The sequence below is a fragment of the Microcaecilia unicolor genome, chromosome 5, assembly GCF_901765095.1.
Source record: "Microcaecilia unicolor chromosome 5, aMicUni1.1, whole genome shotgun sequence".
Taxonomy (NCBI): Eukaryota; Metazoa; Chordata; class Amphibia; order Gymnophiona; family Siphonopidae; genus Microcaecilia; species Microcaecilia unicolor.
The window spans coordinates 41,694,853-41,711,342 of NC_044035.1; the positions used below are offsets into that span (position 1 = coordinate 41,694,853).

The following is a 16,490-nucleotide window of genomic DNA, read 5'->3' on the forward strand; positions in this document are numbered from 1 at the left end:
GAGATGCTGCACCAGCTGCACCACTTGGGGAGATAGCAAGCTGGGTTTTGGGGGGCTTCTTCAACCCAGGTAAACGCAGCTTGTTGGGGGGGGGGGCAATGCCCCCTTGCACCCCCCCCCCCAAACTACACCCATGGGCAGAGTAGTGGAGAAAGAGGAAAGCCCTGGCACAGGCCTCACTCAAGAAACAAAGATTCAAATTTTGTAATACAAATGAACAAACCTCAGTTACAATATCTAATGCAAGAAATGGAGAAGGATGAGTGCATTCCTCTGAACCTGCATTTGCTTCCCCATTTAAGCCTACACCAATTGCTAGTATTCAAGTCTCTATCCTTGAGGCTTCAGTCTGCATGGCTCTCTCTTCAAAGACAAAAAACAGTAAAATTTAGAAAAAAAAATGCCAAGTGAATTTTCACACCTGTTTTCATTGTTTCCAACTGAACAGGTCTGGGGGCAAAATAACTCTCCAAAAATTAAATGGAATAAAACTTGGCATGAGGGAAAAAGCAGTACAAAGACATGTCTGAAAATAAGCCAAAGCACACTGCTGGCTCCAGAGATAAAAGCCATCCCTCCCTCCAAAGATGAACTTTCTATGGGAGGAGGTTCAGCTTCTGTAGCATAAGTAGATTAATGGAATGAGATAAAACTTGCCATGTGTTTAAAAAACAGTAAACATATGCACAGAGTTTTTAAAAAAATGGGCAACATCTGTTTATCACCCTCCTCTCACCTACCCACACCCATCCTGTTAGAATATCAATGAAATGCTTTGGTGTCCCCATGCATACCTCCTGCCCACCCCCACCTTCCCACCCTGTCAGACTGTCAAAGTAATGCTTGGATGTTTCACTTATATATACTATCTGCTACCACATTTGCTTATTTCCGATCTGACGAAGAAGGGCGACCTTCGAAAGCTAATCAAGAAATGTATTAAGTTATGTCCAATAAAAAAGGTATCATCTTATTTTCTTTTCCATGTTTTATTTTGTTTGATTTCTATTGATAACCTTAAGAGTGGACTAACACGGCTACCACACCTCTCTAAAATAATGGGCCAAAATGGACTGGGTGTTCTAGAGAAAAGAGTCGCATTTATATAGGGAAAGATGTTCCAGTTCTGTAGCACTGAAACTGGGGGGGGGGGGGGGCAGTCTATGAAAATGTTTTAGCATGTATTTTCGACCACTGGCCAGTATTCCATGGATGGCAAAACTTATGGAATCAGTAGTTGTCTCTCAAATTACATTATATCTGGAGTCTTTTCACTGTTTACAGAATTTTCAATTTGGATTTAGGACTATGCATAGTACAGAATCGTTATTAATATTTCTAGTTTCTAAAGTTTGTGAATTTCTTAGCTAAAGAATTCACTGTGTCTTGCTTCAGTTTGACATCTTGGGAGCATTTGACGTGGTGGACCATATCTTGATTTATAGGTTGTGTGAATACAGCATATCTGGAACTGTTTCTAAATAGATTAAATGTTTTTTGGTTTTTTTTTTGAGAAAGATTGTATTTTGTCAAGAAGAATAATATTTTCTCATTTACCGTATTTTTCGGACTATAAGACGCACTGGACCATAAGACGCACCTAGGTTTTAGAGGAGGGAAATAGGAAAAAAAAAATTTTCCTTTTTCCCTCCTCTAAAATCTAGGTGCTCCGGTGCGTCTTGTCCGAGTTTTGGATCGCCATCCCCTACTTATGCGATGCCATGTTCCCTGGTGGTCTAGTGACGTCGGGGCAGGAAAGAGCCCCCTCTTTCCTGCCCATCGCGCTGCTCTCCGTGCTCCTGACTGCTTCCTGACGGTCTCGGCGGCCATTTTGAATCTCGCCGAGACCGTCAGGAAGCAGTCAGGAGCACGGAGAGCAGCGCGATGGGCAGGAAAGAGGGGGCTCTTTCCTGCCCCGACGTCACTAGACCACCAGGGAACATGGCATCGCGTAAGTAGGGGACGGCGATCCAAAACTCGCTACCTTCGGACTATAAGACGCACCCCCCATTTTCCTCCCAAATTTTGGGGGAAAAAAGTGCGTCTTATAGTCCGAAAAATACGGTACTTGGAGGTTAGACTTTGGTGTTCCACAGGGTTCACCATTGTCTACGATTCTGCACAATGTGTTTATGAGCTCTTTGGGTTTGGTTTGGACATTTCTTGTCATGTGGTTGCTCATATGCAGATGACATTTGTCCTGATTCCAGTAATATCAGATTTTTCCACATTGCAAACTTCCATTTCTGACTGTATTGCTTTGACCCACTCTTGGGCTTATTCCCATACTTTGAAACTCAATACAACTAAGATTAAGTTGCTATATTTTTGTAATGATGTCTCTTCAGTTTCTTGTAGTATGACTATAGCCTCTGCGGAGCAGTTGAAGTTTGAAAAATCTTCCAAGGTTTTGGGAATTATTTTGGACTCACAATTGACAATGGATTTACAGATCAGTTATCTGAGCAAGAAAATACTACTTAATAAATTGCAATTATTGCAAAATACTGCAGCCCAATTGATTTATGGCTGTTCTTGTTATGACCATGCAACGCCATTGCTTAAAAAGCTACATTGGTTATCAATCTCAGCTCTGATAGTTTTTAAGACTGCTTCTACAGTATTTAGTATACTACAAGGGAACTGTTTTTCTCTCCTTCCAATGCTTCAAGAAAATTCTCGTTTCTATTCTGTTAGGGTTTCCATCTGTTAAGAAAGTTTGTTATAAGAGGGTTCATGAGGGCTCTTTTCCTTTTCAGGCCAGTAAACTGTGGAAATATATACCTACACAAATTTGAGTGATTTTGGGTTATTTATCATTCCGTAAGGGATTGAAAACTTACCTTTTTGGTAAATATCTGAACATATAATTTTGTAAGACTTCTTAACTTTTCAGTATATGTTTTGAATTTATGTAATCCACTTAGACTCTTTATTTATATTATCAGGATATAAATACTCTGAATAGAATAGACGTTGTATACCATACCATGCCATGCTTTGCATTGTTGTTTGAATATTTTTACTACTGTAATTGTGTATTGCTTATGTTTGATTCTTACTGTACACACCTTGAGTGAATTCCTCCAAAAAGATAGTAAATAAATCATAATAAACAAATACATAAGTGTGCTAATTAGTAAAAGAACCTCTTAGAGTGAAATATATCAGTTAGAGACCAGGGTGAGGCAGTTTATAAGGTAGAAATCCCTACTCTTTCAAACCCCCCAAACTGCCCCACTTCTTAAAAAAAAAAGTATTTCCTCTCAAATGCCCCACCCCAATCTGCTCCCACAGCCTAAAATCTATTCCATAAGCTGCACCACCCCACAAAGTGCCCCCAGCAAAAACTCTCCCTGCAAATGCCCTACCACTTTGCAAACTGCCCTATCCCCCAAATCTGCCCATCGCAACTGCCCCACATTCAAATACTACCCCACCCCTCAATCCTCTTGCAAACTGTCCCATTCCAAAAAAAGAAAAAAAATTACCCCCTAAATGCCCTACCACCTTGTAAACTGCCCCAACATCCAAAAATTCCATCTACAAACTACTTCACACCCAAAACCTGCCCTACCAGCAACTCACAGAATGTCTCACAAACTCCTACGCTCCAATATTTGTGTTTTTAGTCCCAATCCCCAAATCAGCTTCCAATCATTAAAAAATGTATTTCCCCTCCCCAAATCTCCATTCATCATTCTTGAATTTTTTTCTGCTCACCTCAGACATAGTGGAATTAGGGTTCCTGATTCCTGGTTGAATTTCAGGTGAACACTCTCGAGTTGTCTTGTACGAATTAGTTCATGAGGAATAATGGCTGCTGAGCTTTCACTTTCTAAACTGTCTTTACGACTTCTATTAAAAAAAAAATTAAAATTAAAGATATAAAGCTACAAATCATAGAATTATAATCATACACCATTAGTGTTTGTAATAAGGATGCCATTGATACCGGATATTAGACTCACAAACACTGTTCACTATATTTAAAAAAACAAACACCACAACATAAAACTGAGTATTTCTCCAATATATGCCACATGCCCTTTCTAGCTGGTAACTAAAGTACCCTGCTTGCACTTTTCATGAAACATTCTACTTTGTACAAAACTACAAAGAGCCCCGAATCCGCAGCAGCACAGATATACATACATGTCTTAATCTTGCTCTCTCTGGATGTGTATGTACACAACCATACATATATTTTTATATATGGAAGTGGAGGAGTAGCCTAATGGTTAGTGTAGTGGCCTGAGAACTTGGGGAACTCTTAGATTCCCACTGCAGCTTCTTGTGACTCTGGACAAGTCACTTAACACTCCATTGCCACCAGGAACAAAATGAGTACTTGTAGATAATATGTAAACCATTTTAACTGGAGCTACGGAAAGGTAGTATATCAAATCTCATCTCCTTTACATGTATGTATCTCTCTACTGAGAGAGGTACATGCATACTTAAATTATTTATTGCATATGTGTGAGATCAATCAATGATATTCAGTGCACATGGGTCAGCTATATCAATGACCTTCAAATAAACATTTGAGAAATTAGAAGGCTCCCTGAAAGCATTGTGTAATTTGCATTCTGATTTTAGAACTTAAGCAATGGCCTAGAATTAAATGGAATGATGCAGCAAATCATCTATAACACATTAGGTACAACTGATGCTGGAAAGTAAATGCAACCAACAGTCCAAAGAGATGGTGATGCAAGAGACAAAGACAGGAGATAAAAATAGAATGAAGATCAATATCAGACAGATGTAAAGGAGAAAATGAGTACAAGACAGACAAAGTAAAATAGAAAGTCAGTCCTGGAAAGAAGGTCAAATTAGTAAAAGAAAAACTGGAGAAGAGATGGAGATCAATAAGATCAGGGGAAATCCCTTAATAAAAGGCAAAAAAGAACACAAGACAAGACCTGAAATATCTTTAATCATTATATTGTTCAGCCCTAATCTGCTGCTCCAGCTGTTCCTCCTGCACGGTTCACAGTCTCGAAACAGTTCCGTAGATAAAATCTACTCCTACGGCGTACAATTCAAACAGCTGATCTGAGACCATGAACCTCAGGAGAGGGGAACTAGCTGTCAGAACAGCAGGTTGCAGAAGATTCAGGTAGGATCCAGATGCAGCCTAGTAGGGTTCAGTTGGAGTAGAACAAAAGGTGCAGGCATTGTTTTGTACTGTGATGGGTATTTTCTATACAAATCAAGATTGATCAGACATATAAATGGATGACATTTAAAGGCAAATCTTTACAATGCAGGAGCAGACAGTCATAAAAAAAAAGAGATGTGACCATTACTAATATTACTAAGAATGGTAGGCCATGACAGCTTAAAAGAACAAACTGTGATTGTGGACTGATCCAAGCAGTAGTGTTAACAAATGGCACGAGGGCCCAAGTTGCCAATTTCCAAATACAGGGTAATTCTATAAGGAAATGTCTAAAATTAGATACAAGGAAAACACCTATTTGAAGCCTATTCTATAAAGAAAATAAAGTTGCCTACTTTACTTCATGAAATACTAGCACAAGTGGCTGAAAACATGTTTATATTCAAGGCACAAACACTTACACAAGCACTATTGCTTATGCATAGATTATAAAATCTTCTATGTGCGGTCTTCTGCAATCTAAGTGCATAAATATGCCATAAGAATATCCATACTAGGTCCATCTAGCCCAGTATCTGCTTCCAAAAGTGGCCAATCCAGGTCACAAGTACCTGGCAGAAACCCAATTAGTAGCAACATTGCATGCTACCAATCCCGGGGCAAGCAGTAGTTTCCCCCATGTCCATCTCAATAAAAGACTATGGACTTTTCCTCTAGGAACTTGTCCAAACCTTTTTTAAACCCAGATACGCTAACTGCGGTTACCACATCTTCCGGCAGTGAGTTCCAGTGCTTAACTATTCTTTGAGTGCAAAAATATTTCTTCCTATTTGTTTTAAAAGTATTTCCATATAATTTCATTGAGTGTCCCCTGGACTTTGTACTCTTTGAAAGAGTGAAAAAATCAATTCACTTCTATCCATTCTATACCACTCAGGATTTTTAAAGACCTCAATCATATCCTTCCTCAGTCATCTCTTTTCCAAGCTGAAGAGTCCTAGCTTTTCCTCAAATGGGAGGAGTTCCATCCCCCTTTATCATTTTGGTCGCTCTTCTTTGAAGCTTTTCTAATTTTGCAATATCTTTTTTGAGATACAGCGAACAGAAAACACAATACTCAAGGTGAGGCCGCACCATAGAGCAATAGAGAGGCATAACATTATTCATGGTTTTATTTTGCATCCCTTTCCTAATAATTCCTAGCATCCTGTTTGCTTTTTTGGCTGCAGTCGCACACTGGGCAGATTTCAGCATATTGTCTACAATGTCACCTATAGCTTTTTCTTGAGTGCTCACTCCTAAGGTGGAACCTAGCATCAGGTAACTATGATTTGGATTACTCTTCCCAATGTGCTCCACTTTGCATTTGTCCACAATAAATTTCATCTGCCATTTGGATACCCAGTCTTCCAGTTTCCTAAAGTCTTCCTGCAATTTTTCACAATCTACATACGTTTTAATAACGTTGAATAATTTTGTGTCATCTGCAAATGTAATCACCTCAGTCATCCTCCCGTTTTCCAGATCATTTATAAATGTTAATTGGCACTGGTCCCAGTAAAGATACCTGTGGCACTCCCTATTCAACCTCCTCCATTGAGAAAAATGACCATTTAATCCTACCCTCTGTTTTCTGTCCAATAACCATTTCCTAATCCTCAACAGAACATTGCCTCCTATCCCATGACTTCACAGGAGTCTATGAAAAACTTTGTCAAAAGCTTTCTGAATTCCAGATACACATCAACCTGTTCACCTTTATCCACATGTTTACTTATGCCTTCAAAGAAATGAAGCAAACTGGTTAGGCAAGACTTCCCTTGGCTGAACCCATTCCAGTAAACCCTTTTGCCTGTGTTCTGTAACTTTATTTTTTATAATAGTTTCTACTATTTTCCACGGCACTGAAGTCAGGCTTGTCTGTAATTTCCTTAATCACACTAGGAACTCTTAAAAAAAAAATCGGTGTTACATTGGCCACCCTCCAATCTTCAGGTACTATGGACAATTTTAACGACAGGTTACAAATCACTAACAACAGATCAGCAATTTCATTGTTTGAGTTCTTTCAGTACCCTTGGGTACATGCAATTCGGTCCAGGTGATTTATCACTCTAACTTGTCATTTGGCTCAGTACATCTTCCAGGTTCACTGAGATTTCTTTCAGTTTATCCACATCATCACTGGTACAGGTAGATCTCTTACAACTTCTTCTGTAAAGACTGAAACAAAGAATCCATTCAATATCTATGCTATGGCCTTGAGTGCCCCTTTTGCTCCTTCATGATCTAACGGTCCCATGGATTCCCTCACATGCTTTCTGCTTCTGATGTACTTAAAAAAGGTGTTATGTGTTTTTGTCTCCACAAGTTGTTCTTCATATTCTCTTTCAGCCTTCTTTATCAGTGTTTTGCATCTAGCTTGACACTGCTTATGTTGGTTCTTATTTTCTTCATTCAGATCCTTTTTCCATCTTTGAAGGATGCTCTTGTGGCTCTAATAACCTCTTTTACTTCACCTTTTAACCATGCTGGCTGTCGACTGGTCTTCTTTCCACCTTTAATATATGGAATACATCTGGTCTGGCCTTCCAAGATGGTATTTTTAAAAAACATCCACGCCTGATTTAAGGTCCTAAGCTTTGCAGCTGACTCTTTCAGCTTCTTTTTAACCATTTTCCTCATTTTGTCATAGTCACTCTTTTGAAAATTAAATACTGCTACAGTAGATTTCTTTAGTGACTTCACTCCAGTTATCAGCTCAAATTTGATCATGTTATGATCACAGTTTGAAGCCAAACTAAAGCTGGATAGCACTTCCACAAAGTCAAGAAAAAAAAAAAAAAAGGAGTGGAAGAAACAGTTCCAAATTCAACTAAAAGACTAAAAGTTTCAAACCAAAGTTTATTCTCCAATAAAAATGAGAGTATGTTCTCCAATAAAAGAACATACACCGTTCAGACCCTACACAGTCTGTGTTTTGGCGTTGTGCCTTCTTCAGGGGTCACAACTATATAATAAAGGTGATATGCAAACAAGTAAAAATGCAGCCAAAAGAAGAACATTCAATGTACATATCACACTGAAATATTTAAAAAGCCAAAATCAGCTATGCAATAAAGTGCATGTAGATGAACATCCAATTTAGTGCAAAAGTTAAGACTGAAAAAGAGCAATATTAGAAAATGAAACTGTGATGAGAAAAAAGTGTACACATAAGAGTAGCCATCCTGGGTCAGACCAATGGTCCATCTAGCCCAGTATCCTATTTTCCAAACAGTGGCTAAGCCAGGTTAAAGTACCTGGCAGAAACCAAATTAGAAGTAACATTCCATGCTACCAATCCTGGGGCAAGCAGTAGCTTCCCTATGTCTGTCTCAATAGCAGACTATAGACTTTTCCTCCAGGAATTTGTCCAAACCTTTTTTTAAACCCAGATACACTAACTGCTGTTACCCCATCCTCCAGCAAAGAGTTCCAGAGCTTAACTATTTATTGAGTGAAAAAAATATTTCCTCCAATTTGTTTTAAAAGTATTTCCATGTAACTTGTCCCCTAGTCTTTGTACTTTTGGAACGAGTAAAAAAAAAAAAAAAAAAAAAAAATCAATTTACTTCTGCTACACCATTCAAGATTTTGTAGACCTCAATCATATCTCCCCTCATCTGTCTCTTTTCCAAACTGAAGAGCCCTACCCTCATACTAGAAGAGTTCCAGCCCCTTTATCATTTTGATCACTCTTCTTTGAATCTTTTCTAATTCTGCTAATATTCTTTGAGATATGGTGACCAACCTCTTATATGCAGGGCAGGATACATATTCTGCAAAGGCAATAGCTGTGACTGTGGACGGCAAACAAAAGGTTGCTTTGGTTGTGCAAGTGTCACTTGCTTTTGTAGCCCTCTTATTTGCTGACAAGTTTTATGGAAAGTAAGACATTAGGATTGTTTTTGTGGTTGCCTGTAGTATCTGGTAAACTATAGTGAGACATTTGAAAACGATCCTATATGAGCTCTGAGATAAGCAGAAGAGTTATGTGAGCACTTAAAAAACTTTGCATCTGTTTGTTCAGAGGAGAAATAAAAACCTGAGTGAAATAATAGGACTATAATGATTTTGCTCATTTTAATTACCCTTATGGATTCTCTTTACAAATTTCTGTATGGGCCTATCAAGATACAAGATCTCTCTGGCATGGTGTAACAGGTTTTGTCAGTTTGAAGAATTCAAAAGTAATGAGTTCCACTACCAGGCTTTCCACTGAAGATGGCAACCCCAGGCCCAGGGTTGGTTGGTATGGTCTTCCATCATAGCAGTCGCCTTTCCTTTGAGTTGACCTTTGGTGCTGGTGGCTGCCAGACCCTATCTGAATGAGATTTGGGGCCTGCGGAAAGGAGTACAAGACACTGGAGAAGAAAGCAGGGAGCAAGAGCCTGTGATACAGAGGAGCCTGACTTGATCCCAGCAGAGGTTACAGGTACTGGAATAAGGAGGCCTGTATGCAGTAGAACTAGGATATGAAGTTCAGAAAGGAGGCAGAAAGGACTCCAAATACAAGGAGATGCTGAAGACATAAAGATTAGGCGCAGTGCATTACGGAATACGCTTAGGGAGTTGTGCGCGTAAATTCTAATTATTGATATTTAGTACTCATTATTTTAAGTGCTGTTAGCAATGCGGATTAGCTTGTTAAGCCAATTAAGCTATGCGTGTTATAGAATATGCTTGGATTTTGGCATGGAATGCCAGGTGCGGGTAATGTTTAATTGAGAATTTGCTAACCTGCCTTTTCTGACAAAAATACAGAGCAAGGTGGCATACACACTAATCCTGATTCTATAAAGTTCACCAAAAATTGCACGTGCAGTTTAATACACTATTGAGCCAATTAGTGCCAATAATTGGCTTAACAAGCAATTATTGCCGCTAAGTAGATTTAATTGAGACAAAGGCACGTAAAGTTGGGCATGGCCCAAAAAAAGGGGCACAGAAATGAGAGGGTAATGGACGTTTCGGGGTGTTCATTTTCCAACGAATATCTTTTCAAAAATGCCCCTCCACATCTCCAGCTTCTGGACGCTCACACCTGTAAATGCAAACTGAACCCACACATGTCCAACATGTCAATTTTAACCAGGAACCTCATGGATGGAGAAATTAGGTCTTACCTGCTAATTTACTTTCTTTGAGTCTGTCCACCAATGAGTGGGTATATGAGCTCCTACCAGCAGAGGGAGATTGAGAACTACTGGTTGATGTCAGTGTATAAGGTCCTGTATAACACTGATGCCTTCAGTATTTTCATTAACAAAGAAAAGGTAGAGAACCAAAATGAGAATATGAACAGGATCAACAAAGCCCTCAAACAACCTAATGGGAGAAGGATGCACCCAAACATATAGAAAACAGCCGTCCAGGGATAACCAGAAAAGGAATCACTGATTGCAAGAAATAGACCAGACAAATTTCAGTTTCAGACCCCCCCACACCCACACTGAAAACACGCCAACCATCTGCAAAACACCCCCTGGGCAGGTGTGGGAATGGTCTGGAGAGACTCAAGGAAAATAAATTAGCAGGTAAGATCTAATTTCTCCTTCCTTATCACTTGCTCTAGCCCATTTCCAACGAGTGGGAAGTACCAAAGCAGTACTCAGCGAGGGTGACAAAGTCCCTGGGCTCACCAAAGCCCCAAAAGATACATCCTGCTTTGCCTGGATGTCCAGTTCGTAATGCTTCATAAAGGAACAAAGTGATGACCAAATCACTGTTCTGCAAACATCCTGTAGAGGAATGAGAAAACGCTCATCCCAGGACGAGGCCTGAGCCCTTCTTTGTGGAGTGGGCCTTCTATGCCTTAGGCATTGGCCTGCCGCTGAGCAAGTGTACAGAAGAAGTGGCCTCCTTAGTCCAGTGGGTTATACAGACCTTAGACATCACTTCCCCTTTCCATGGACCACCAAACAACACAAAGACTCGGTCCATCTTCCAAAATTCCTCCATTTGCTGAACATAACACCACACAGCCCTGCAGATATTAAGAAAAGAGGGGAATCCTCCCATGAAATGGAAGGCAAAAAAATAGAGTGATCAATATGAAGAAACCAATTTAGGCAGGAAAGACGGAACTAGCTGCAAAGACACCTTTTCCCGAGAAAAGACAAGGAAAAGCTCCTGACACAACAAAGCCTGCAACTCTGAAATATACCTAGAGAAAGATCTTTAAGGGATGCATACTCCAGAGGCTTGAAGGGCACCTTAACCAAGGTCAACAATACCAAATTCAAATTCCACAGAAGGATGACTTGCAGGAAAGAAGGCTGCAAATGCTTAACTCCCTGGAAAAAGCATGAAACGTCCAGAAGACTGACCCTGAAAGCAAGCAAGTGCCACCAAATGCATCCAAAGTGAAGATAGGGCCAAACCACACTGGAGAAAATCCATGACCAAAATCGTGACCATGCTTCTCCGCAGAAAAATGAAGCCTGCTAGTCTGCGCTCACATGTTGAGTGGGAAGGCACCTGCGCATGTGCAGTAGGATGCTGCCAGTTTCCTCTTAGAGACAGAGTGCTTGGCAGCATCCGCACTGGACTCAGATGACGTCACCTAATTGTGAGAAGATATGGCCTGCTTGTTCTCAGAGAATGCAGTTTACTCTAAGTTGTGTACTAAAAAGATGGACATAAGTATAAAGTTCAGCCAGCTCCTGGTGTCAGTAAAGTCCCAAGTCCATTCCTGAAGGGTTTTCAGGATATCCAGAATTAATATGCATGAACTTGATTTGTATATACTGCCTCCATTATATGCATGTCTCTTTCATACATATTCATTGTGGATATCCTGAAAACCTGACTGGCAAGGGGTACTTCAGCACTGGACTTGGAAAACACTGCTCTAGAACACAGTTATCTGCCTGCATTGCATTCCATCAGAGTTCAATGTATGCATACTATTGGAGAAGGTGTCATCGGATGAAAAATTGTTGTAGACTGTTTCCAGAGAATGTGGTCAAAGCTATCATCTGCATAACTGTAGAACAAAAACCCATTACTTTCTAACACATAGTCCAATGAGTGCAGAAAAACATTAAACAATAAGGGGGAAAGGGGAGAACCCTGGGGAACCTGTGATTGGCACTGTAATTCTCTCTGCTATGTGATGGCATATTGCTTCTTCTACCAACACCTTGGAATTCCAAAGCTGCTCCATCACCACCAATTTTGCCTTTAGACTTGAAAGCAGTAATGTAAGCTACCAGACCTGAATTTTAGCTGAAGTGAAAGTTTGCCTGGGGTTATAGTGCTATATCTTCTCAAAGGGCAAGAATTAACAGATGTAGTTATTTCACTATAGGTTAGGGCTCAGTATATGATGTAGAGTTTTTGCTTCTTGGCAGTGATTCTCATGGTGAACTACCTTCTACTGGACTTCTGTTGTGTGCTCAGCATAATTACATAAGTATTGCCATACTGGGACAGACTGAAGGTCCATCAAACCCAGTATCTTGTTTCCAACAGTGCCAATCTAGGTCACAAGTAGCTGGCAAGATCCCAAAACAGTACAATACATTTTATGCTGCTTATCCTAGGAATAAGCAGTAGTCTCTCTCCAAGTCCATTTTAATAATGGCTTATGGACTTTTCTTTTAGGAAGCAAGCCAAACCTTTTTTTAAACCCTGCTAACTGCTTTTACTACATTCTCTGGCAACAAATTCCAGAGTTTAATTACACATTGAGTGAAGAAATATTTTCTCTGATTTGTTTTAAATTTACTGCTTTGTAGCTTCATTGCGTGCCCCCTACTCCTAGCATTTTTGGAAAGAGTAAACAAGCGATTCACATCTACCCCCGTTCCATTCCACTCATTTTATAGACCTCTATCACATCTCCCCTCGGCAGTCTCTTCTCCAAGCTGAAGAGCCCTAGCCGCTTTAGCGTTTCCTCATAGGGAAGTCGTCCCATTCACTTTATCATTTTCGTTGCCCTTCTCTGTACATTTCTAATTCCACTATATCTTTTTTGAGATGTGGTGACCAGAACTGCATACAATATTCGAGGTGCGGTCCCACCATGGAGCGATACAAAAGCATTATAATATCCTCATTTTTGTATTCCATTCTTTTCTTAATACCTAACATCCTGTTTGCATTCTTAGCTTCCGCTGCACACTGAACAGAAGATTTCAACGTATCATCATCAATGTTCCTGGTCGGTGACTCCTAATGCAGAACTTTGCATTACATAGCTATAGTTCGGGTTCCTCTTTCCCACATGCATCACTTTGCACTTGCTCACATTAAACGTCATCTACCATTTGGATGCCCAGTCTCCCAGCCTCGTAAGGTCCTCTTGAAATTTTTCATGATCCTCTCACGATTTAACAACTTTGAATAACTTTCCGTCTTCAGCAAATTTAATTACTTCACTAGTTACTCCCATCTCTAGATCATTTACAAATATATTAAAAAGAAATGGTCCCAGCACAGACCCCTGGGGAACCCTACTAACTACCCTTCTATATTGAGAATACTGTTTTCTATCTTTTAACCAGTTTTTAAAAAAATATTTATTGAATTTACAATTTATTACAAGTACAAAACTTGAAATAGAAAACGATGATTATAAGTCAAAATACAGAAGGAAAATAAAGTATTACATATTTAGTTTGAAATATTGATCTATTCACTCATCTTTAGTCCACAATTTGGAGGCATTACTCAATATTCAAGGCAACTTAAAACATAATATATGTATTTACCTATATCAGGAAAAAAGGCGGCTGAGAGGAAGTCCCAGGAGTATTATACTTATTACAGAGTTGAAGTTGTTATGGTCCTTGGCTGTATCATAGAAGACTCAGCCAGCTTAGCTTCCAAAAAAGAATTTAACTGTTCTGATTCAAAGAAAACATATTTAACGGAATTTAACTTTAGGACACATATACAGGGAAAGTTCAACCAAAATAAAACGCCTACTTGCTGTGCTTTCGGACGCAATTTAAGAAACTCTTGTCTTTTCTTTTGTGTTGTCTTAGAGACATCCAGATACATTCTTATTTTACAATCCAGGAAATCTTGATTTTTATGAAGAAAATGTTTAAGTATTCAGTCCCGCGGGAGGTGGTGGAGAGGAAAACGGTAACGGAATTCAAACATGCGTGGGATAAACATAAAGGAATCCTGTTCAGAAGGAAAGGATCCTCAGGAGCTTAACCGAGATTGGATAGCAGAGCCGGTAGTGGGAGGCGGGGCTGGAGGTTGGGAGGCGGGGATAGTGCGGGGCAGACTTATACGGTCTGTGCCAGAGCCAGTGGTGGGAGGCGGGACTGGAGGTTGGAAGGCAGGGATAGCGCTGGGCAGACTTATACGGTCTGTGCCAGAGCCGGTGGTGGGAGGCGGGGATAGTGCTGGGCAGACTTATACGGTCTATGCCAGAGCTGGTGGTTGGGAGGCGGGGCTAGTGCTGGGCAGACTTATACGGTCTGTGCCCTGAAGAGCACAGGTACAAATCCAAGTAGGGTATACACAAAAGTAGCACACATGAGTTGTCTTGTTGGGCAGACTGGATGGACCGTGCAGGTCTTTTTCTGCCGTCATCTACTATGTTACTATGTTACTATCAGGCTGTAATATGAAAGTTACTTGAAGTGTTGCTGTTGTCAATCCCACTTTGTCATCTTCCAAGATGTGTGTTAAATCCATATCTAAAGTTTCTACAGGAGCATGTCCTGAAACATCTAGTCTCTCACTATGTTGTAATTCTTTCTTTTTTTAACCAGTTTTTAATCCACAATAGGACACTACCTTCTATCCCAAGACTCTCCAATTTCCTCTGGAGTATTTCATGAGGTACTCTGTCAAATGCCTTTTGAAAATCCAGATACACAGCATTGACTGGCTCACCTTTAGCCACGTTTTTTCACCCCTTCAAAGAAATGTAATTAGCGAGGCAAGATTTCTCTTCACTAAATCCATGTGGGCTTTGTCTCATTAATCTATGCTTTTGAATATGCTCTGTAATATTGTTCTTTATAATAGTCTCTACCATTTTGCCAAGCCCCGATGTCAGGCTCACTGGTCTATAATTTCCCGTATCACCTCTGGAACCATTTTTAAAAAGCGGCGTTACATTGGCCACCCTCCAATGCTTATCCTACAAAACTGAAACAATTATTTTTTAAATTCTTTATCATTTTATTAAACAATTTACAAGCATAAACACTTGAATAGGAAAAACTGATTAAATAATAATAAGAAAATCTTGTTTACAATAGAAAAAGAGATTTCTGTATCTTGTATTAGACCACCAATAAGGGGAAAGAGCCGTTACTAACTCAGGAGATGAGATTCATGCTTTAAAATGAAGGAAAGGCTTAACAGATTATCCACTAAATAATATCAAATCTTTAACCCTGGATCATAGTGTGTGATTCCAACATGCTTCATGATAACATTTTCTGATCAATAAATTGTTTTAAATGCTCAGGTATAAAGAAAAAGCATTTAACTCCCAAATATTTTATATTGCATTTACAAGGATAGTTGAAATTAAATGTGGCAGAACGCAACGCAAGAAAGTCTTTTCTTCTAACTTGAGTTTTTTTGGTGGCATCTGGAAAAACCCAGATTTTCCCCTCATAAAATGGGATTTGTAGATTTCTTAAAGCCATTTTTCTCACAGCATCTAAGTCTTGTAGGTACATCTAGGTTTAGCACACTGAAATACTAACTGTAAAAAAAGGGGGGGTGATTAAGGGTGCCGCACGTCTCATATTCCGCCAGAACCGTTATACTCATATCACCCCTCTCCTCAAGTCGCTTCACTGGCTTCCGATCAGATACCGCATCCAATTCAAGCTTCTCCTCCTTACTTACAAATGCACTCACTCTGCTGCTCCACCCTACCTCTCTACCCTCATCTCCCCCTACGTTCCTGCCCATAACCTCTGCTCACATGACAAATCCCTCCTCTCAGTACCCTTCTCCACCATTGCCAACTCCAGGCTCCGCTCATTTTGCCTTGCCTCACCCTATGCCTGGAACAGTCTTCCTGAATCCCTACGCCAAGCCCCCTCCCTACCCATCTTCAAATCCTTGCTTAAAGCTCACCTCTTCAATGCTGCATTCGGAACCTAACCTTTCGAACATATAGGTTGCCCCAATCTGTCTGATCTATCTGATTAACTGTACATTTGTCTTTTTAGATTGTAAGCTCTTCGAGCAGGGACTGTCCTTCCATGTTAAATTGTACAGCGCTGCGTAACCCTAGTAGCGCTTTAGAAATGTTAAGTAGTAGTAGTAGTAGTGTACAGGAGGGCCTTTTACTTTTAGGAAACAAATAGTCCTTGGTAGCTCCTTGGAA

At 40.0% G+C, this 16,490-nt stretch overlaps 1 protein-coding gene across 2 annotated transcripts in view; it reads right to left on the reverse strand.

Moving 5' to 3' along the window:
- The window catches only part of SUFU (SUFU negative regulator of hedgehog signaling), a 232,700-nt gene that overhangs the window by 76,175 nt on the left and 140,035 nt on the right, over positions 1-16,490 (reverse strand). For both annotated transcript variants that reach the window (XM_030202831.1, XM_030202830.1), the window contains exon 9: positions 3,724-3,858. In XM_030202831.1, the coding sequence (XP_030058691.1) occupies positions 3,724-3,858 (135 nt within the window). The remainder of the gene's footprint in view (positions 1-3,723; positions 3,859-16,490) is intronic.